At 43.5% G+C, this 21,984-nt stretch overlaps 1 protein-coding gene across 2 annotated transcripts in view; it reads left to right on the plus strand.

Annotated features, from left to right (window-relative positions):
• Positions 1–21,984, plus strand: part of LOC108441013 (A disintegrin and metalloproteinase with thrombospondin motifs 3) — a 139,490-nt gene that overhangs the window by 46,843 nt on the left and 70,663 nt on the right. For both annotated transcript variants that reach the window (XM_037543889.1, XM_017720266.2), the window contains exon 4: positions 13,104–13,300. In XM_037543889.1, coding sequence (XP_037399786.1) covers positions 13,104–13,300 — 197 coding nt within the window. The remainder of the gene's footprint in view (positions 1–13,103; positions 13,301–21,984) is intronic.

Raw genomic sequence — 21,984 nt, forward strand, 5'->3', positions numbered from 1 at the left:
GCGCTGTTATCGCAGATTACAGGACGCCAATGCAAATGACGTCTTAGTGAAGTGAGGATGTCTCAGTAAAGCATCTGAAATATGTAGATATTAAAAGTGCAGGGTATAATAATTAATAGTGGTGAGGAGAAAATGAAGATGTTATTGCTTTGATCTACTGTGAAGCACTATTGCACTACTGATGCACTATTTTTTGCTGCACACTCACTGAAGTAGCAGAGCAGAGCAGACCTGGGTAAGAAATCAACAGTTTACTGCAGTGCTGTGTTCCTCATCCCACCAGACGACCACCACTTACCATCTGGAAAAGTGAAGGGTAGCTCACGGCTGCTTTAATGAAATATGCATACGACCTCTGAAGTGTAGACGGAAACCTGCTGATGCAGCGTGTAAATCACACATAAGTCTAATTTATTAACAATCTAAAAAATAAAATTGTATAATTAAAGGGTTAAGATGTAAACAGACTCATTCAGAGTGGTTTGGTGTGAAACGCTCCATTCTAGAGAAACAGAGTCAGAACTGTTCACAGTGGTGGTGATAGGAACCAGACGTCCCCCTCTAAAAGTTCCTACATGAAATGGTTCTGAATTCACTGCCTGATGACTGAGACGCTGGTTTACGATAGTTTTGAGAACATTTTGGCCGTAAACTCCATTCATGGTGTTATGCAGGGTGTTGTGAGGTAAAATAGTCCCAAAGAAAACTTATTATTTCAGATTATCCAATATTTTTCCATCATCAACATTCCATATAAACTCAGGAGACTTGTGTAGGTTCTCTGGTGGTTCTGGATGGTAAATGAAATGTCTGTATCTGTGGTGTAGTTGTGGTGACCCCTGGTTCCCATCACCACCACTGTTAAGACATCTGACTTTGTTTACATCTCAGTCACTGAATTTATGCAGAATGTTTGGGAACATCTTCCAGTCTGTGGATTCAAAGCAGTCCTGAAGTGTGAAGATGTCCTCCTCACTCCACTGTTAGACTGATCTGAGAACCGGTTTTGCCTGTTGCTTGCTGTTCTCCTGCTCGCCTATTTGTATGTGGGCAGTAGAAGAACAGAGGTGTGATCAACTTTGCCAAAGGGTTTGTTGCAGTGTAGCAGTGGTCTAGAGTCTGTTCTCCTCGGGTGGGAAATTTAATGTGCTGGTAGAACCTTCTTCAAGTTTGCCCTGTTAAAGTCCCCAAGCACAATAAAAGCAGCCTCAGGGTGGATGTTCTCAAGTCCATTAATGGTCTTGGACAAACCCTCCAATGCACATGACCTTATCTGCCTGAGGAGGGATGTAGACTGTAGTGAGAACGACCGAGATGAAGTCTCTGGGTAAAAAAAAAGGGTCGAACTTTGACTGTTATGAGTTCAATGTCTGGAGAGCAGTGACCGGCAAGAACCGCTACATCTGTTCCCATCGAGAGTTCAGCATAACACATACCCCGCTGCCTCTGCCCTTACCAGAGTCCAGAGTTCTGTCCTGGTGTTAGATGGGGAAGCCGGCCGGTGTGATGCCGTTGTTTGGTGTTGCCACGTCTCTGTGAGAGCAGCAGCTCTCGATGTCACGCTGAAACCTGATCCGAGCGTTCAGCTTGTCTACTATTGTTCTCCAGTGATTGAACATTTGCAAGCAGAATATTTGGAAGCAGAGGGTTGAAGCTCCTTCTCCTTGTCCTGCATATTGGTAAACAAAGAGGCATAAAAGTCGCAAAGGGGCAGCCACTCGTGTCCGAGCGTGTGTTTGTGTTAAAGTCCGTCTTGAGCGATGATCGGATGTTCGATAGAGTTTGTTGATCATACTGAATGATCCCAAAGGTGGTTTGTGCAAAAACACAGAAACTGTAGAGTTTACCCGGAGCTCTCACCAGTGCGGCCATTCTACGGCGCACCGGAACCGGAATAGTATAGCAAGTAGACAAGTATAGCAAAAAGTCAATAACAGCTCTAGGCTTCCAAAGACCTGGATTTCTGGAAGAGTTATAGTGATGTTTTTGTCTGAGTGGAAGATGAAGTGCACTGGGGTTTGCTTTTTTCAGCAGATCTGTTCTCCAGCTGTTGAAATATAGAACGCAGAGGCTCATATAGAAATATATGAGGACAAAGCACCTGCTTCTGCTGCAAATACAGGCTCAGCTGCACTCTACACTGAAAAAGCCTTTCACTTCCTTTATATATGCAATATGCTTTTCTTCACAGCACTTTACATATCCTAAAACCAGTATGAAAATATGTAAATATAATGTTTTAAATGTGATATATGCGTTTGAGATTCTGTTTCCATGCACACTGATAAGATTCCAGGACTCAGTGTGAGTCTATTTCTCTTAGGTTTCTTGGAAAGACAGTGTTGTTTGTTATCTAAAACTCAAAATGTTCCAAGTTAAGCCATCCTCCACGGAGCCTGCTCACCAAATAACAGCAAATCAGCAAACGGCAAATGAACTTTCATCTTTTATTACCTTCAGATCACGACTCAAAACACCACAACGCAGCCACTTCTGAGAATTCTGACTAAAATAGCTCAAGTTAAACCCCTAGACTTTCAAATAACATCAAAATCCCTGAAAGAAGACAATGGAAGATGAAGCTACACCTTCAAATGGGTCAAAAGACTCTGATTTGATATCATAACTATTGATACAATAATCATAATAACCTGATGACTGGCTCTTTGTGTTTGTTTTGTGCCATAAATTATTTAAAGTATATCACATTACTAGTTGAGGAACAAGGTCCAGTCCTATTTCTTCTTTTCACCCCTACCCCTTGTTTTGGAGTGTTGCCCCTTGTTCCTGAGCTACAGGGCAGTGGTTGAGATCTTCCCTCTGAAATGAGACCCTCAGATAAAGAGCATCACTTCATTAACAGCTACCAGCGCCGCTCTGTAGGCGACCCTGCCCGTCTGCAGGGACAGCAGAAGAGGGGAAAGTTCAGCTCCTCACTGCTGGGCTTTAGTTACATTTAGGGATCATACGCCTTCAAACAGGGGGGCAGTTATTTATTATCACCCCCCCTAATTCTTCAGTGATGTGAAGCTGAAGTCAGAGATTCTCCAGCTTTAAGCTGGAATGGGAAAGTTAGCCAGCTAGCTACCTAGACATTAGTATGCTATTAGTGATTTTTATGCTTGTTATGAAGAAAAATGACCAAAATCCACTGAAAGACCACTAAACTAAAGACAATACAGTGGTTATTAGTGTGAAAATTCTCACATTTGTGGGTTTCTTTGGTCTCTTGCTCAGCCGTCTTAGCGCTTTTATTTTTTCCTCATATCTCTCTGTTTGGAGTCTTTGAAAAACCTCAGTTTGGAGGGTCATGTAGCCCCAACCCTTTGCCCTACTCCTCTATCTCAACGAGAATCGGGACACCCACCCCTAGACGTGAACGTGCGAAACAGAGGGCTAAGGGCTCAGTGGTAGAGGCGAGGGGTGAAATGGGATTGGGCCTGAATGTCTTTTGTGCCATTCAGAGATGGACTTCTTCTTGCGCTTCGCATCATTGTTTTGCTGCAGAACCCAATTGCCTGAGCTTTCGGTCATAGATTGTTGAGCAGGAACTCTTCTGCAGGACTTTCTGATAAAGAGCAGAATTCGTGGTTCTATTAATTATAGCAAGTCACCAAACAAAGCAACCTTAGACCATCACACTACCACCACCATGTTTCACTGCTGGTATGATGTCCTTACTGGTGGAATGCTGTGTTAGTGTGTAATCCAGATGAAGCTGGATTCGCATCTTCCAAAAGGTACCACTTTCAATGCATCAGTCCACAGAACGTTATTCCAAAAGACTTGAGGATCATTACAGTGTTTTTTTTAGCAGCATTTTTCATCCAAGGATGCCGTTTTTGTCCAGTCTCTTTCTAAAGGCATGGTCACGAATGCTGACTTTATCTGAGGTGAGCACGGCCTGTAGTTCCTTAGATGTTCTCCTGGGTTCTTTTGTGACTTCCTGGATGAGTCATTGCTGTGCTTTTGGCTGATTTTCAGCAGGCTGACCATTTCTGGGAAGATCCACCACTGTTCCCGTGTTTCTCCTTTTGGAGATGATCAGTCTCACTGCGGTTCGCCCTCAGAAATGACTTTCCAGACTTATGTATTCATGCAGATTTCCTCTGTGCTGCAGGCTGAGATCTTTTAGATCGCTTTACATTGCTGGAAAGGTTCTGCTTCAGTGATGTTTTCATTACGCAGGGCTGGCACTGCTCCAAATTAAACTGTTAATTGGTTGATTGAGTAACTAATGGTGCAATTATTTTTTTCCACAGGGGCCCAGATAACATTTCTTTCCTTCCATAAATGAAATGTTTTTTTTTTAATGGTATTTTGAGCTTACTCAGGTTGCCGGCGTCTGAAATTGTGTTCGAGGATCTGAAACGAGCGAGTCAAATACACAACAGTGGAAGAAAAGCAGGAGGGGGCAAATACTTTTCCACACCATTGTATCCTCACAGCATTTTGCAAGACAGATCATTTTTGATCAAAGTGATGAATCTTTTTTTTCTCTCTCTGATGAGATGGAGTCATTCACGCCTTGAATGCACGGCTGTGAAAAAGTATTCGCCCCCTCCTGATTTCTATTGCGTTCACATACTGAAAGTTCAATTAATCTCATTAGAGCCGGTCATCCTCTAGTCCTTCATCAGTGGTCATAGGATGCTGCCCACAGGACGCTGTTGGCTGGTTGTTTTTGGTTGATGGACTATTCTCAGTCCAGCAGCGACACTGAGGTGTTTAACAACACCAGCAGCTTTGCTGTGTCTGATCCACTCAGACCAGCGCAACACACTAACACATTATAACATAACATATATAAAAGAGAAGTCAACAGAGAAATGTTAGAAAGTGCTTTAGAAAGCTCAGAGCTGCTGACGGTCTCATAGTAAATAGTGAACCTGTAGCTCTTTTTCCTTCTCTGACTCCAGCTGTGAAATCCAGACTCGTGGTTTATTTTTAATGCAGCAGTAAATCAAGGGCATGAATGAAAACTCAGAAACGTGCCGGGTGGTGGGGACTAGGTGGACTGCGTCAGACGTGCTGCAGCCGTGCCAACCTTGAAAAGCAGCCTGAGGTTTTTACCCCGCTGTTAGAGTTGAAAGGCCTCCACCTGTGGAATAGATCTGCTCTGAGGGCCAGATGTTCGCATGCGACGCAGCACTAAACGTGCCTTAATACGGCTGCAGTATGTGATCACAGTGCTTACTGCTTTGTTTACTGAGCATTTAGTTAATCACACAAACCTGCACTTCAGACCAGCTACTGACTGTGCAGGTTTAAAGGGGACCTCCACCGATTTTTCTGAATATATACTTAATTAAATTGTTTAGATGTAAATAAAGTCATTGAAAGTGGAACTGTTCACAGTGGTGGTGATAGGAACCAGACGTCCCCCTCTAAAAGCTCCTCACAGAAAGTTCCTACATGAACTGGTTCTGAATTCACTGCCTGATGACTGAGACGCTGTTTTATGAGAGTTTAGAGAACTTCAACTCCATTCATGGTGGAGGGAGACATGCAGGGCACTGTGCGGCAAAATAGTCCCCAAAGAAAACTCATTATTCCAGATTTTCCACTGTTTTCCATCATCGACATTCCATATAAGCTCAGAAGACTCGTGTAGGTTCTCTGGTGGTTCTGGATGGTAAATAAAGTGTCTATATCTGTGTTGTAGTCATGGCAACGCCTGGTTCCCATCACCACCACTGTGAAGACGTGTGAACCGTTTCACACCAGTTGACTCTGAATGACCCTTTGTGTGTCTTAATTATGGTGTTTGGACTGTATTTACTAACTTCAAATGTATACAAAAAATGATATATTACACTGCAGGTTAATCACAAACCCAATTCCAAACAAGCTCAGATAGTATGTGAAATACTACTAAAAACAGAACGCAGTGATTAGTAAATTATATCTGTATTAAATGATATTTGATGTTTTACTTTGCAAACATCCATTCATAATGCACAAATTTCATGCCTGCAACATGTTCCAAAAAAGTTGGGACAGGAGCATGTTTACCTCTGTATGTCATGTTAGGCAGATGAACCAGACATTCTAAGTCAGAAGTCATTAATAGGCAGACCGCGGCCCGAGTCCAGACCCAGATGCTGTCCTATGCGGAACTCAATCTTATAACCGATAAACTATGGAGAATTATTTAATTTGGACAGGGTGGTCCTGTTTTAATCGGCGTAGTTTTTCTAGCCTTTATGGTGCGGCTTTAACGGCCCGGGAGACTCACAGACCAATCATAAGCACTGTTGTTGAATGTTGTTGAAATCTGACCGAACTGGACTTTATTTGATCTGATGTTCAGTAAATGTTGGTGAAATCTGACCGAACTGGACTTTATTTGATCTGATGTTCAGTAAATGGTGTTGAAATCTGACCGAACTGGACTTTATTTGATCTGATGTTCAGTAAATGTTGTTGAAATCTGACCAAACTGGACTTTATTTGATCTGATGTTCAGTAAATGATGTTGAAATCTGACCGAACTGGACTTTATTTGATCTGATGTTCAGTAAATGTTGTTGAAATCTGACCAAACTGGACTTTATTTGATCTGATGTTCAGTAAATGATGTTGAAATCTGACCGAACTGGAGTTTATTTGATCTGATGTTCAGTAAATGTTGTTGAAATCTGACCGAACTGGACTTTATTTGATCTGATGTTCAGTAAATGTTGGTGAAATCTGACCGAACTGGACTTTATTTGATCTGATGGTCAGTAAATGTTGGTGAAATCTGACCGAACTGGACTTTATTTGATCCGATGTTCAGTAAATGTTGGTGAAATCTGACCGAACTGGACTTTATTTGATCTGATGTTCAGTAAATGTTGGTGAAATCTGACCGAACTGGACTTTTTTTGATCTGATGTTCAGTAAATGGTGTTGAAATCTGACCGAACTGGACTTTATTTGATCGGATGTTCAGTAAATGTTGTTGAAATCTGACCAAACTGGACTTTATTTGATCTGATGTTCAGTAAATGATGTTGAAATCTGACCGAACTGGAGTTTATTTGATCTGATGTTCAGTAAATGTTGTTGAAATCTGACCGAACTGGACTTTATTTGATCTGATGTTCAGTAAATGTTGGTGAAATCTGACCGAACTGGACTTTATTTGATCTGATGTTCAGTAAATGTTGTTGAAATCTGACCGAACTGGACTTTATTTGATCTGATGTTCAGTAAATGTTGTTGAAATCTGACCGAACTGGACTTTATTTGATCTGATGTTCAGTAAATGTTGTTGAAATCTGACCGAACTGGAGTTTATTTGATCTGATGTTCAGTAAATGTTGGTGAAATCTGACCGAACTGGACTTTATTTGATCTGATGTTCAGTAAATGTTGGTGAGACATATTAGTAGAGACATATATGTAATATACATAGAATAAAGAAATAAAAATATAATTCACACTTGGGAAAATAATACTTACATACTTACTGAGTGCAGTGCTGAAAATCTCAACCCACTGTTTCTACAATTTTGTGAATAAAGGTACTTTTTTGTTATTAAGGGTACAAACAGTGTAGATGTTCCCCCAGAGGTTCTACAGTGGTTCTAAGGTCTGATTGTGGAGCTTAAATCAGTTCCTCCAGGTGAAAAGTTGGTATTTGTTCCTTTTCCTAACCGAATGTTTTAAAACAGAGCAGTAGAGTAAAAGCCTGGAGGCGAGGCGAGGCGGGGTGTGTGGAGTCAGTCCAGCTTAGCCCAGATCATTTCAGTGGATTATGGTTCAGTGATGTTCCCTGACTGAAGGGACTGAGATGGAGCCTTGAGGGTCCCATCCCAGTGATGAGAGGGGGGACAGACCTAGAGACAGTCTAGTACCTTTATTTGTGAGACTGTAAGGGCCTGTTATAATACAGTGTTACCCTAAATGCATGGGTATGAGGAAGAGAAATGCATTATGTGCTTACTCATATCATGCATAAGCTGCATGTTTAGGCACATCTGCCAATTTTGTATCCAACAGATGTTCTATTAGTGTCTGAAACAACACTTACATCTGGCCCTGAATGCAGCTCAGCTGGAGAGTGATGTGACTAGTTTTCTCTCTGAAACACTGATCCATCACACCCAGCAGCTATGATATTATGTAAGAACGTCGATGCAAAAACCACATACCACCAGCACATGACCTCACATATTCTGATACTGGCAGCCAGCAAGGATTTAATGGTCCGTACTGATGCACAGATGCACTGGTCAGCCACCTCTGCAGTCACTCACAATGAATTTTAAAGAACAAGTGAACTAAAGAAATAGTTTTAAAAAAAAAATCAAAAGTCAGAGGCATCGAGTTTTTCACACCACGTCTTTCCAGCTCGATGTTTCGGCCTCAAATGATCTCAGAATCAACATCATACTGATGAAGATGTGATGACAGTAGTAGATGTTTCACTCGCGTCCTCAGAAGACGCTCCAAGTTTAGACTCAGGTCTCTTGGAATTCTCTTTTCAGATTCATCCCCTCAGGGAAAGGAAAACGTTCTGTGTGCAGTAACACATTTCCACCAGAGGGGTCTCCAAATCCCCAAAACGCACACCGTGAAGTATCAAAATAACTTTGAACCCAAACTATTTAAGTGATTTGTTTTCACTTTTAAAATATTTAAATTTTTAGCATAGCGTAGCTAAGAATTACATTAGCCTCATATCTTCGAAGCTAAAGATGCAACCTTTGGACGCCAAACATGGCTTTGCTGATCGGCTACATTTGATTAAGGAGGGAAACTTTTTTGGTGAAGCTATTCAAAACATCACATTATTAAGCCCTGCTGTGATTGTGAATGGATAGCAGGTGTTTGTTAGTGTGATAAGAGTCCAGCTGCCAGTTTACTATGACCTTGGCTTTGGTTTGAGGGTTATGTGGCTATTAAAATGTGACTGATATAGCGTTCAATACACGTGCAGAGCCACAAGCTTGCTAACAGCACACTTCAATAATATTCATTGACTTTCTTTTTTTTATGGAATCTCTGGTATGGAGCGCTACTTCATGCTACAGTATCTGGTATGGCAGTGGGCGGTTGGTACAGTCTGCTGTACACTATGCTCTCTCTCTCTCTCTCTCTCTCTCTCTCTCTCTCTCTCTCTCTCTCTCTCTCTCTCTCTTGTGGCCAGGAGCTGCAGGATGGTTTTCCATACCGAGGCACAGATTCCTTGCAATCATGGAGGAATGTTATAGTTTCCAGCCTGTAGCAAAATCCACCACCTCGTTCTTTTTTCACAGTCCCTGTTTGCCATTCTGTAGTGCGTTTTTGGCTCAGGCGCATTCCTCTACGTCTGCAGAGGTGGGAGCTGTTACAGCTGTAATTACTGTTGACACTGTTTAGTGCGTCTTCATTGCTGAATAAACAGCCTCTTCGTACTTCAAGATTGAGGAGAGTATAAATATTTTCTCCACTCTGCTCGGCTAGTGTGGCCACCCTAGAGCAGCCAGTGCATCTAAAAAGATCTGAGTTTATTATGAATCATCGAATGAAGAACGTTGTTACATCAGTTTAGAGATGTTTGCACTTTTCTGTTGCCTTTCTTGAATTTGAGTTGGGCCGGAAGACGCTGGTGTGAAATGAGGGCAGATTTTTCAACACAAACCAAAGCCTCTGTTTGAGCCTGAACCAGTAAACAAGCTACCTAGTATGAATGAATGAATGAAGCCCTTTATTGTCACTAGTCACAAGTACCAGCGAAATTAGCCATCAACCCCTCCGTACACATACAATATGACAAGGGGGGGAGACAGGACAGGAAGATATGGGGAAAGGGGAGGAGATAACCCCCCCAACTATGTTCCTAAGTGAGTACAGTCTGGGAACAGAAGAAAAACCCCTCAGCCACATCGGCACATAATAAGTACACTTTACAACATGAAGACCAGGACTAGCAACAGGGGAAGGGTGAGGGGTGGAGACAACCCAGCACAAGCAAGCAGCCATCCGGATCTGCAGCCATATTCGGCGCTGATCAACGGACCCGACTTGCCGCACCGGGGGGTAAAAGCGGCGAAGGTGTGGTGGGGGTGGGGGAGGATGTGGGAATGGGGGAAGGGATACAAGAGCGTCTCGCTGCAGTCTTCTTCCGGAGGAATTGTTGTTCCAACAGCGGCCTTGGCCAAGGCCAGTGCTGATATGGGGGGCCGAAAGCAGATTAAACTGGATCCATTTTCCTTAGTTCGAAGAGCAAACGTGGAGAGAGTCTCCACCAAAAGTATAAGACAGTAGACTAGACGAATCTGGAGAAGCGAAGCAGGAGAGATAAGGTAGAGGAGAGGGAGAAAGTGCGACCGCCTTCGTTGAGAGCAGAGCAGAGGATGTAATGGATGTAAGTGACCAGAGATGTAATGGTCCAGTTCAGTTCAGTCCTCGGTTTCTGGGCCATGGTTGAGTTTCAGCCTCGGCTTCTAGGCTACGTTTCTGTTCCATCCTCGGTTTCTGGGCCATGGTCCAGTTCCGTTGCTCCATTTCTTGGCCACAGTTAGGTTCTGTCCTCTGTTCCTCGGCCGTGGTTTGGTTCCGACCTCCGTTTCTGGGTTATGGTTCAGTTCCATCCTCCATTTCAGGGCTGTGATTCAGTTCTGTCCTTCATTGCTGGGCCACAGACTGGTTCCGTCCTCGGTTTCTGGACCACTGTTATGTACAAACCTCCATTTCTGGGCCACAGATTTGTTGTGTCGTTCATTTCTGGGCCATAGTTTGGTTTAGTCCTCGATTTTTGGGCCATGGTTCGGTTTCTGTGCTGTCGTTCAGTTCTGTCCTTCATTTCTGGGCCACAGTTTGGTTCTGCCCTCAGGTTCTAGAGCACTGTTATGTACAAACCTCCATTTCTGGGCCACGGTTGAGTTTCAGCCTCGGCCTCTGGGCTACGTTTCTGTTCCGTCCTCGGTTTCTTGGCCAAGTTTTGGTACTGCCTTCTGTTTCTCAGCCATAGTTTGCTTCTGACCTCCATTTCTGGGCTATGGTTTGGTTTCATCCTCCATTTTTGGGGCTGTCATTCAGTTCTGTTCTTCATTTCTGGGCCACAGCTTGGTTCCGCCCTCAGTTTCTGGACCACTGTTCTGTACAAACCTCCGTTTCTTGGATATGGTTGAGCTCCATTCTCCGTTTATGGGCTGTTGTTCAGTTCTGTTCTTCATTTCTGGGCCACAGCTTGGTTCCGCCCTCAGTTTCTGGACCACTGTTCTGTACAAACCTCCGTTTCTTGGATATGGTTGAGCTCCATTCTCCGTTTATGGGCTGTTGTTCAGTTCTGTTCTTCATTTCTGGGCCACAGACTGGTTCCCTCCTCACTTTCTGAACCACTGTTCTGTACAAACCTCCATTTCTGGGCCACAATTTGGTTCCTTCTTCAATGCCCACAGGTCAGCAACTTTGAAGCTTAGATTTTTTTTTTTTTTAATACACATTAGTTTCATGCAGGCTGTGCAAACACAGACCAGAAGTATTTTCAAAAAGAGAATGAAAAAATTCGCTTAAGTTATGGTTTTGCAAAACAAACAGCAAAAGTTCCCCAGTTTCTCATTTCTCAGTAGAAGGTTAAAGGTCCAAATGTATGCACCCTCACCTGCACCAGGCAAGACAAGGCAAGGTTATTTATAGAGCACCTTTCAAGCACTGTTGTCGTTGGAAGTGCTTTATAAGTGAGAAAATTCATAGCAAGAACAGAAATGAAAAACATGATTAAACCCCAATAACTTTAAAAGAGAAAATCATTCATTTAAAAATCAATTTGGGAATTATCATAGATTAAAAATAATCCAATTACAGATTAAATGAAGAGTTAGATTGGTTACAGAGGAGGAAGGTCCAGAAACGCTAATAGTGTTGTAAACTCTTGTTTACAGAAGTCGAGTTTTTGTGGAAGGCATGGTTGAGCAGATGTGTTTTCAGTCTATTTTAATTTTTATTTTTATTTGATCTCACACCACTGCACTTCATTCGGCCTAAAGCGAAGCCTCAGATATGAGAGAGCTCACACAGCGTGATCGCAGTGCGGAGGTCAGAGCCTGTAGATTCTCAGCGGCTGTAAAGCTGCTGTCCGAGCTGCAAAAGAGCAGAAACAACTGCTGCTACAAGCCGTGAACACTTTCGTGGCTGTTGATTGTTTTGAGTTTCAGTACAGGCGGGCATTCTTTCAAACAGCCTCCGCAAAGACGTTTTACATTTCCCACGAACAAATGAGCAGATGTCGCGCCTTAGCTGAGGTGTTTAGCAGCCCTCGCAATGTTGCTCAAGAGTCTTGAACAGTTTTCCAGAAGAGAAAGCAAACGTTAATGACCTTTATGAGGCTGGTGTTATTATTGTCTTTTTGCTGGGCTCTTTAAATGCAATTACTTGATCACATAATTAAGGACATACACCAGTCAGGCAGAACGTTCTGACCACCTCCTTGTTTCTACACTCACTGTCCACTTTATCAGCTCCACTTACTGTATAGCTGCACTCTGTAGTTCTACAGTTACAGACTGTAGTCCATCTGTTTCTCTGATACTCTGTTACCCTGTTCTTCAGTGGTCAGGACCCCCACGGACCCTCACAGAGCAGGTACTGTTTGGGTGGTGGATCATTCTCAGCACTTCAGTAACACTGACATGGTGGTGGTGTGTTGGTGTGTGTTGCGCTAGTACGAGTGGATCAGACACAGCAGAGCTGCTGGAGTTTTTAAACACTGTGTCCACTCACTGTCCACTCTATTAGACACTCCTACCTCATCAGTCCACCTTGTAGATGTAAAGTCAGAGACGACAGCTCATTGTGTTGGTCATCCTCTAGTCCTTCATTAGTGGTCACAGGATGCTGCCCACAGGACGCTGCCCACAGGACGCTGCCCACAGGACGCTGGCTGGATATTTTGGGTTGGTGGACTGTTCTCAGTCCAGCAGTGAAACTGAGGTGTGTCTGATCCACTCAGACCAGCACAACAAACACTAAAACACCTCCACCATGTCAGTGTTACTGCAGTGCTGAGAATGACCCACCACCCAAACAATAGAAAAGTAGAGAAGTCAGAATTTTGGGGTCGGTACAGTTACAGTGGTAAAATTGACATTCATATATGTTTCAAAAGAATTTTTCTTTCTGTGTTGCAGTGGCTGATTTTGGAATTGCCGAGCTACCGTATGCTCTGGACGCGATGGAGCGGAAGCTGTCGGATTCGGAACGCAAACGCCGGCACGCTAAAAAAGACAACTACAACATTGAGGTCCTGTTGGCCGTGGATGACTCGGTGGTGCGTTTCCACGGCAAAGAGCACGTTCAGAACTACGTCCTCACACTCATGAACATAGTAAGTTGAAGTTGCTTTTACTGTTTCAGAGCAACTTACAATTCAATCATTTTACACAGGTAGTTGAAGGTGGTGTTAGGAGTCTTGCCCAAGGACTCTTATTGGTATAGTGTAGGGTGTTTGCCCAGGTGGGGATTGAACCCCAGTCTACAGTGTAGAAGGCAGAGGAGTTACCCACTACACTAACCAACCACCTATATACCACCTATCCATAGCACCCGGGGAGCAGTTGGGGGGTTAGGTGTCTTGCTCAAGGGCACCTCAGTCACGTACTGTCGGCTCAGGGGATCGAACCAGCGACCTTCTGGTCCCAAATTGACAAAAACCATGACTGCCCCCAAATGAAGACATTATTTAGACAAAATCTTGATGAAGTGGAAGCTGGGATAAATATGCACAAAGGAATAGCACAGAGCTGCCTTACGATCACTAAACCTATACAGTATTTCTGTATTACAGAAACTTGCTGTTTTTGTCTTAAGATCTGAAAGGTCAAGATAAGATTTTTACAAATTCGTATTACAGAAAAAATTTCACCTTAATTTAGGAACTTTATCTTGTCCTCCAGTATCTTATCTCCAGTTAGGAAATCTTAACCTACTCGATTGAAGTCGACAATCAGCTGTCATGTCCGTTACCTAGCAACCGATGATACCTAGCAACACAGCTGAAATGTTAACGTCATCAAAGTGATGTTAAAAACATAAGTTCGCTAAACAGCTACTGTTACCTACGTAAGAGGTCAAAACTAAACTAAAGAGTGATAAACTGTATGTAATGAATACCGCGAGAGCGCCCCCTGCTGTTTATCAGAGTACCACCGCTCCCCAGTTTCAGTCTCCATTTCCCAAATGCTTTAGCCGAGCACACTAACGTTCCTCCTCCTAATAAACAGACATACATTCAGCTCCGTCTCCTCTTTATTCACCACCATCACTGTAATATTTCATCATCACATTAACACAGGAAGGTGGTCAGAGGGCGGTGGAGTTCGAGTCGGCAGCGTCTGAGATCATCATGAAATTTACATACAATGTAGGAAGGAAAACAGGCGTTTTCACATTATGACAAAAACGGACGTATGAGGTTTTGTTCCAACAACAAAAAAAAAAGCAAGGAAATTTGCTTGAAAACAAAAGTAAAAAAAAAGTGTCATAACTTTTGCATTGACCACATTTATTTTAATATCTACCCAATATGTTAAATTATGGCAAGTAAGGAGAGAGAGAGAGGGAGAGAGAGAGAGAGAGAGAGAGAGGGAGAGAGAGACAGAGGGAGAGTGAGAGAGAGACAGAGAGACAGAGAGAGAGAGGGAGAGAGAGACAGAGAGAGAGAGGGAGAGAGAGAGAGAGAGAGAGACAGAGGGAGAGTGAGAGAGAGACAAAGAGAGAGAGAGTGAGAGAGAGACAGAGGGAGAGAGAGTGAGAGAGAGACAAAGAGAGAGAGAGAGAGAGAGTGAGAGAGAGACAGAGGGAGAGAGAGAGAGAGTGAGAGAGAGACAAAGAGAGAGAGAGAGAGAGAGAGAGAGAGAGAGAGAGAGAGTGAGAGAGAGACAGAGGGAGAGAGAGAGAGAGAGACAGAGGGAGAGTGAGAGAGAGAGACAGAGGGAGAGAGAGAGACAGAGGGAGAGAGAGAGAGAGAGAGACAGAGGGAGAGAGAGAGAGAGAGAGACAGAGAGAGAGAGAGAGAGAGAGAGACAGAGGGAGAGAGAGAGAGAGAGTTCTCTCTTTAGTTCATTCATTCTCAGGTTCCACCAGCTCCTGCCACCTTAATCTACTTAAAGTGGAAAATCCAGTGGTTTCAGTCTGTAACAGTTACCATTTACAGAGTGGACTGAGCCTCAACACACACACACATACACACACACACACACACACACACACACACACACACACACACACACACACACACACACACACACACACACCTACACACACATACACACACACACACATACACACACACACACACATACACACACACACACGCACACACACACGCACACACACACGCATACACACACACACACACACACACTCTCTCTCTCTCTCCCACACGTGCACACTCATAAACAAAGCTTATTGTAGCTCTTTATTGCCCCTTTGGAATTAAATTTGGAATAAAGCTCTGACATTTTTATCAAAATTGAGTTTTGCACATTTTCTTCTTATTCTGTGTCAACTTTTTAACATGATGTGAGGTGTTTTTTTGTTGTCTGCATTTTTTGGACTCTTTATACACAAAACGAAAAGGTTCTATCCCCAAAGTCAAACTCCAGCGAGTGGGTATCTCTCCACTGGCTTGATAAGGTCGGCACCCCACTGACTGTTTGCCACTGCTGGTCCAACTCGGACCACCCAGACTACTGTCACACAAGCTGTAACTCATTTTTAATCTCCTCAAACAGATTTTAAAAGCACAGAGACTTTTATTTTAGGAAATTAACTTAGAAAAATGCTACAAACAACCGAGAGAGAGAAAAATAAAGACTAGGCCTGATATAAAACGATTCTATGGAAAATGTTGTTGGCCGACACTCTAATACAAAGACAGACAGACAGATAGATAGACAGACAGACAGATAGACTGACAGGCAGACTGACTGACTGACAGGTAGACAGATTGACTGACAGGTAGACAGGTAGACAGACAGACTGACAGGAAGACAGACAGACAGACTGATTGACTGTCTGACAGGTAGAGAGACAGGTAGACTGACAGATATAGACAGAGAGGCAGACTGACACAGACAGATTGACTGATAGATAGATAGATAGATAGATAGATAGATAGATAGATAGATAGATAGATAGATAGATAGATAGATAGATCTGACTGACTGACTGACAGGTAGACAGGTAGACAGACAGACAGATAGACTGACAGGCAGACAGACAGACAGATATCGCAGCAGTACAAAGCAGTAAAGAGTAAAATGAGCAAAATGAACAGTATCAGCAAAGTATGTCTCTACATTCTACACCCTAGACCTCAAACCCCACTTTCTACATCCTAGCCCCTTTACCTTCATACATCCATCATCCTAGTTTCTTCACCCTAGACCATACGCCCATATCATACGTCCTTCACCATAGAATCTACACCCTACTTTCTACATCCTAGACAATGCAGCCTTATTGTATATCCTTTAGCCCAGGTACTACACCCTACACCTTACAGACTTCACTTTACTCCCACCGTCTACACTCTTTCTACGCTGTTGAACAGGACGTAGATGTATTTCTTTAATCCTGTCCGTTTTCCAGGGACATCCAGCTCCCACCTGCTTTCCCCCTCTCCACTCCCAGACCTGCACAGCCGCATGCACTGCCAGCTGCTGGAGCTTTGTGGTTTTAAATACAGACGCAAGGTCTGGAAACTTAAAGAAAGTCCTTGAGCTGCGCACACTGTGCCAAGAATTCACTTTATGTCTAACCTATATAAAAACTTAAGCCTTTTTATGTACATTATAAAAAAAGCGCCAATAAAAGTGCTATTATAAGAAAAGCATTCATACATACCATCATATGTGCTGCTGTCCCAGACAGCGTGTCCTCAGTGTATACAGTAATACACGGCGCATGGGAACAAATCCGTATTCATATTTAGCCAAATGTTTTATCATGGAAATATTTTTATGGCTGCAGCACCTGTTTACCACCTATTCTCAGCACTGCACTAACACTGACGTGGGTGGTGGTGTGTTAGTGTGTGTTGCGCTGGTCTGAGTGGATCAGACACAGCAGTGCTGCTGGAGTTTTTAAACACCCCAGTGTCGCTGCTGGACTGAGAATAGTCCACCAACCAAAAATATCTAGCCAACGGCGTCCTGTGGGCAGCGTCCTGTGACCACTGATGAAGGACTAGAGGATGACCAACACAAACTGTGCAGCAGCAGATGAGCTGTCGTCTCTGACTTTACATCTACAAGGTGGACCGACAGGGTAGGAGTGTCTAATAGAGTGGACAGTGAGTGGACACAGTTTTTAAAAACTCCAGCAGCACTGCTGTGTCTGATCCACTCGCACCAGCACAACACACACTAACACACCACCACCACGTCAGTGTTACTGCAGTGCTGAGAATGACCCACCACCCAAACAGTACCTGCTCTGTGAGGGTCCATGGGGGTCATGACCACTGAAGAACAGGGTAACAGAGTATCAGAGAAACAGATGGACTACAGTCTGTAACTGTAGAACTACAAAGACCAGCTATACAGTAAGTGGAGCTGATGAGTGTAGAAACGAGGAGGAGGTCGTAGGAGGTTATGCCTGATATATATGGAAAAGCGCATTACTTTTGGGTCTAAACCCAGTTATATAGGTCAGCATTCAACTCCTGTTGTGGAATGTCAGTCCACAATAACAGACTGGAGCTGTTCCAGTGAGTTATTCAATATTCATCAGGGAGGGTTGCTGTATTTACAGCCGACGGCCTACTTTCAGTCTGCGTAATCTCTTTGGTGAAAGAGGTTGCAAATGTAGCTGAACAGCCAAGGCATGCTTGCTGCTTTAGCTTTAGCGCTGAAGCTACCAGGCAAATGTAGCCAACAAGTTGTAGAAGCATAGACTCCGCCCATTAGCATGCTGATCGCATGCCTAAGTCATTGAGTTGTTAAGTAATCTCTAATTTTGTTATCTGGTGTTTCAGGCTGCGTTCACATTACCAGGCTGAATCCGATTCTTTGCCCTAATGTGACTCAAATCAAATCTGATCTTTCCAAATCAGCCACTTTCATATGTGGTCCTAGATCGGATGCGTATCCGATCCATGGCCATGTGACCTCAATGTGACATTTTTCCACTGCGCGTGACCGTCATTCAGCGTTACCATGGCAACAGCGCCGAACAGACGTTAAAGCCTGTAAACGGTGGAAAAGCAGCTCATCTCACCTTTTTCTCCTCCGTCTGGCTCTAATAATGAAGCTGAGAGCTGATCAGAGTTAATGATCTTCTCAGCGAAGCTCGTTCTGCTCGTTAGTTTGTGCTGATGATGCAGTGATTCAGTCACGTGACGTTACGGAGCAGGAGGAGCTCATGAGGGTCAGTTCAGGCCGGTTCGTCACATTAACGACGGATTTGAGTCACTGACCTAAACGAGGCTGAACCGTGGAGTCAGAGAGGATCGGATTTGAGCAACAAGGCCTGTGATTCCTTAGCTGTTAGCAGTAGCCTGAAGTAGTTTTCACGTTCTTTACTGTAATTAAGGACAAAACCAGGCTTGATGTGTTTACCTGAGAGGCTGCTGGACTCTCAGCTCGTAATTCAGCGCTGCCTGTGTAAATAAGAGGAGCGTGTTGGCTCTCCTTCTCAGAGAGGCTCAGAGAGCTGGCCGGCCTACACACACACACACACACACACACAACCACACACACACACACACACACACACACGCTGCAGCTTATTTACGAGACACTCGGCACCTTCAGATGAACCTCAGCAGCCCAACACTCACTGCTGTCACCTACTTGTGATCTGGGGTCATGATAAGTGTGTGTGTGTGTGGGTGGGTGGGTGTGTGTGTGTGTGTGTGTGTGTGTTCAACCTTTAAACTGCAGCTTTGCTACTTATTCAGTATCCACTACTGTGTATAATTGAATATCTACTATTAATTATCTACCATATCAATCAATCAATCAATCAATCAATCAATCAATCATTCAGTCAGCCTTTATTTAAAGTTGGAGTACACTGAGTGTGACCATGAGTGATAAAATAATTCGATTGTAAAATATAATATAATATGTATAATAATAATAAATGCTCATAATAGTAAAATTTAAGAGCAAAAAAAAAATCAAATCAGATTAAACTGATAAAATTGTGAAGATAAAATAACCTTTTAAAAAAATTAATAAGTATTAAATAATAAAACATTTTCAAAAAGAATAAATATAAAATAAATAAAAAAATACAATATATTAAAAACAACAGAAAATATCAAACTCTAAATAAGTAGTCATTTAAAAGTAAAAGTTGTTAATAAAATAAATAAAACAATGATAAAAATGAAATAACTAACATATCCAAACGATACAAAACGTGAACTGGAGTCAAATATAACAGTGGCAGGCTGAGAGCAGGCGGGCAGGTGCTGAACGTTTATTAAATGCATGTCTTATTTGTTTCTACCATGAATTATTCATGAACTGCTGAATTACTCAGGACTTCATATGAGTTACTGATTATCTACTATAAATTATTCAGTAACTGCTATGAAATATTTAGCATGTACTGTGGACAGAATTCAGCCTCATTGTCACTTTCAGCGTCAAATTTAATTTTCAGCCATGCTAACAAGCACCGACACCCCACCACCACGTCAGTGTTCCTGCAGTGCTGAGAATCACCCACCACCCAAACAGTACCTGCTCTGTGAGGGTCCATGGGGGTCCTGACCATTGAAGAACAGGGTAACAGAGTATCAGAGAAACAGATGGACTACAGTCTGTAACTGTAGAACTACAGAGTGCAGCTATACAGTAAGTGGAGCTGATGAAGTGGACAGTGAGCGTAGAAACAAGGTGGTTATGGCTACTCAATGCACTTCGGTCCACATCTGAGGAAAGGCTGAGGGGGTGTTTTTCACTGAACGGTCACTTTAAGGAGTTTTTTTCTACTCGACTGTCCAGAAAGTGTCTGTTCTCTCCTTTTCTTCCGATGAAAACGTCTCAGGGCGATCAGCTCTTCTGGGAAGGCTTTCCACAACGGTTAAGAGTGTTTATGGGAATTTCTGACCGTTCTTCCAGAAGCACATTTGTGAGGTCAGACACTGATGTTGGACGAGAAGGCCTGGCTCACAGTCTCCGCTCTAATTCATCCCAAAGGTGTTCTATGGGGTTGAGGTCAGGACTCAGGACTGTGCAGGCCAGTCAAGTTCTTCCACACCAAACTGGCTCATCCACGTCTTTATGGACCTGCTTTGTGCACTGGTGCGCAGTCATGTTGGAACAGGAAGGGGCCGTCCCCAAACTGTTCCCACAAAGTTGGGAGCGTGAAATTGTCCAAAATCTCTTGGAGCTGAAGCTTTAAGAGTTCCTTTCACTGGAACTAAGGGGCCGAGCCCAACTCCTGAAAAACACCCCCACTCCATGATCCCCCCTCAACCAAACTTTACACTCAGCACAATGCAGTCAGACAAGTACCGTCTCCTGGTAACCGCCAAACCCAGACTCGTCCATCGGATTTCCAGATGGAGAAGCGTGATTGGTCACTCCAGAGAACACGTCTCCACTGCTCTAGAGTCCAGTGACGGCGCTTTACTCCACTGCATTCCACGCTTTGCATTGCGCTTGGTGATGTAAGGCTTGGATGCAGCTGCTCAGCCATGGAAACCCATTCCATGAAGCTCTCTACGCTGTTCTTGAGCTGATCTGAAGGCCACATGAAGTTTGGAGGTCTGTAGTGATTGACTCTGCAGAAAGTCGGTGACCTCTGCACACTATGCCCCTCAGCATCCGCTGACCGCTCTGTCATTTTACGTCCACCTTTTTTGCTGGTTTTGTCATTTTTTTTACATCGAAAACAGGTTCAGACTCAAACCTGTTCATACAGGACGTGCATTAAACGTATACAAAGTTTAATTACTGTGTAATTAAATATGCAATTGTTTAATTACATTATAACAGTACGCCAGAGTGACAGAATGCCTAAATTAAAGGCAGTAATGCTATGTGGATCATTTCCACACTCGGTTTACTGATCAGAGATATAGAGAGAGGCAGAACACGGTTCTGCCGTTTATGTAAGTGTGCATGGTTAATAATGTGTTATGGATCTTTTTGGGGTTAATTGCATTTGTCGTGTACGTACAAATCCATGATGGAGGTGCAGATGAGGATAGTCTCTGTATAAAGTGCCTAGTATTGGCAGTAGACCTGCCCTCTCCGGAGTGATGCAGCTCCATCCAGTACCTTTGGGTTGATTTTGAGTGGAGTCTGCAATCCAGAAGTAATCATCTACCATCAGTGCCTGACCTTGAGGTTCTGCTACGACAGTGATGACGTATATTCACACGAGCTCCTCTTTATTCTGCACAGAGAAGCAGCCGTAGACGCTGATGGTCGGGGTTGCGCCTTGGTTGATGACTTAATGGTGATAAAGCCCCTGCAGGTAGATGCTGAGCAGGGTTTGTTTTAAATTCCAGCCTAGCGCCTCATTACCTACGTATTAGGCTCCAGAGCTGGGGGCCCAGCAGCAGTCACTGAGTTCTACCATCAGACGGCTCAACGGTTGCATAATACCTGCTACCGCTGGAGGCTGGCCAGCGTCTTAAGCAGATATTGCACATGATTGCCTGTAAGTTGGAGAGATATTAGCCTCAGGGTGTTGGAAAAGAGAGAGAGAGAGAGAGAGAGAGAGAGAGGAAAGGCAGATTTACAGGCTATAGTTTCTGCCGTGATGGTGTGGCAGGCAGAAATCATAAATAGTTAATTAGCTCTTTTGCGGAGGGTTTAAATTGGTATTTTAAGGCCGGGACACACTGAAAAAATGACACCAAAATCCTGTAGAAATTGTTGTTTTCCCAATTTTTGGGGCGAATATTCCTGTGAAGGTTTACGCACCATGAACAAAATGAACACATCCTAGAAAATTTTGTCTTCAAACAATTTTGTGAAAGAATGGGTCGCTCTCAGGAGCTCAGTGAATTCCAGCGTGGTACCGTGATCGGACGCCACCTGT

The sequence above is a fragment of the Pygocentrus nattereri genome, chromosome 13 (assembly GCF_015220715.1).
Source record: "Pygocentrus nattereri isolate fPygNat1 chromosome 13, fPygNat1.pri, whole genome shotgun sequence".
Lineage (NCBI taxonomy): Eukaryota > Metazoa > Chordata > Actinopteri > Characiformes > Serrasalmidae > Pygocentrus > Pygocentrus nattereri.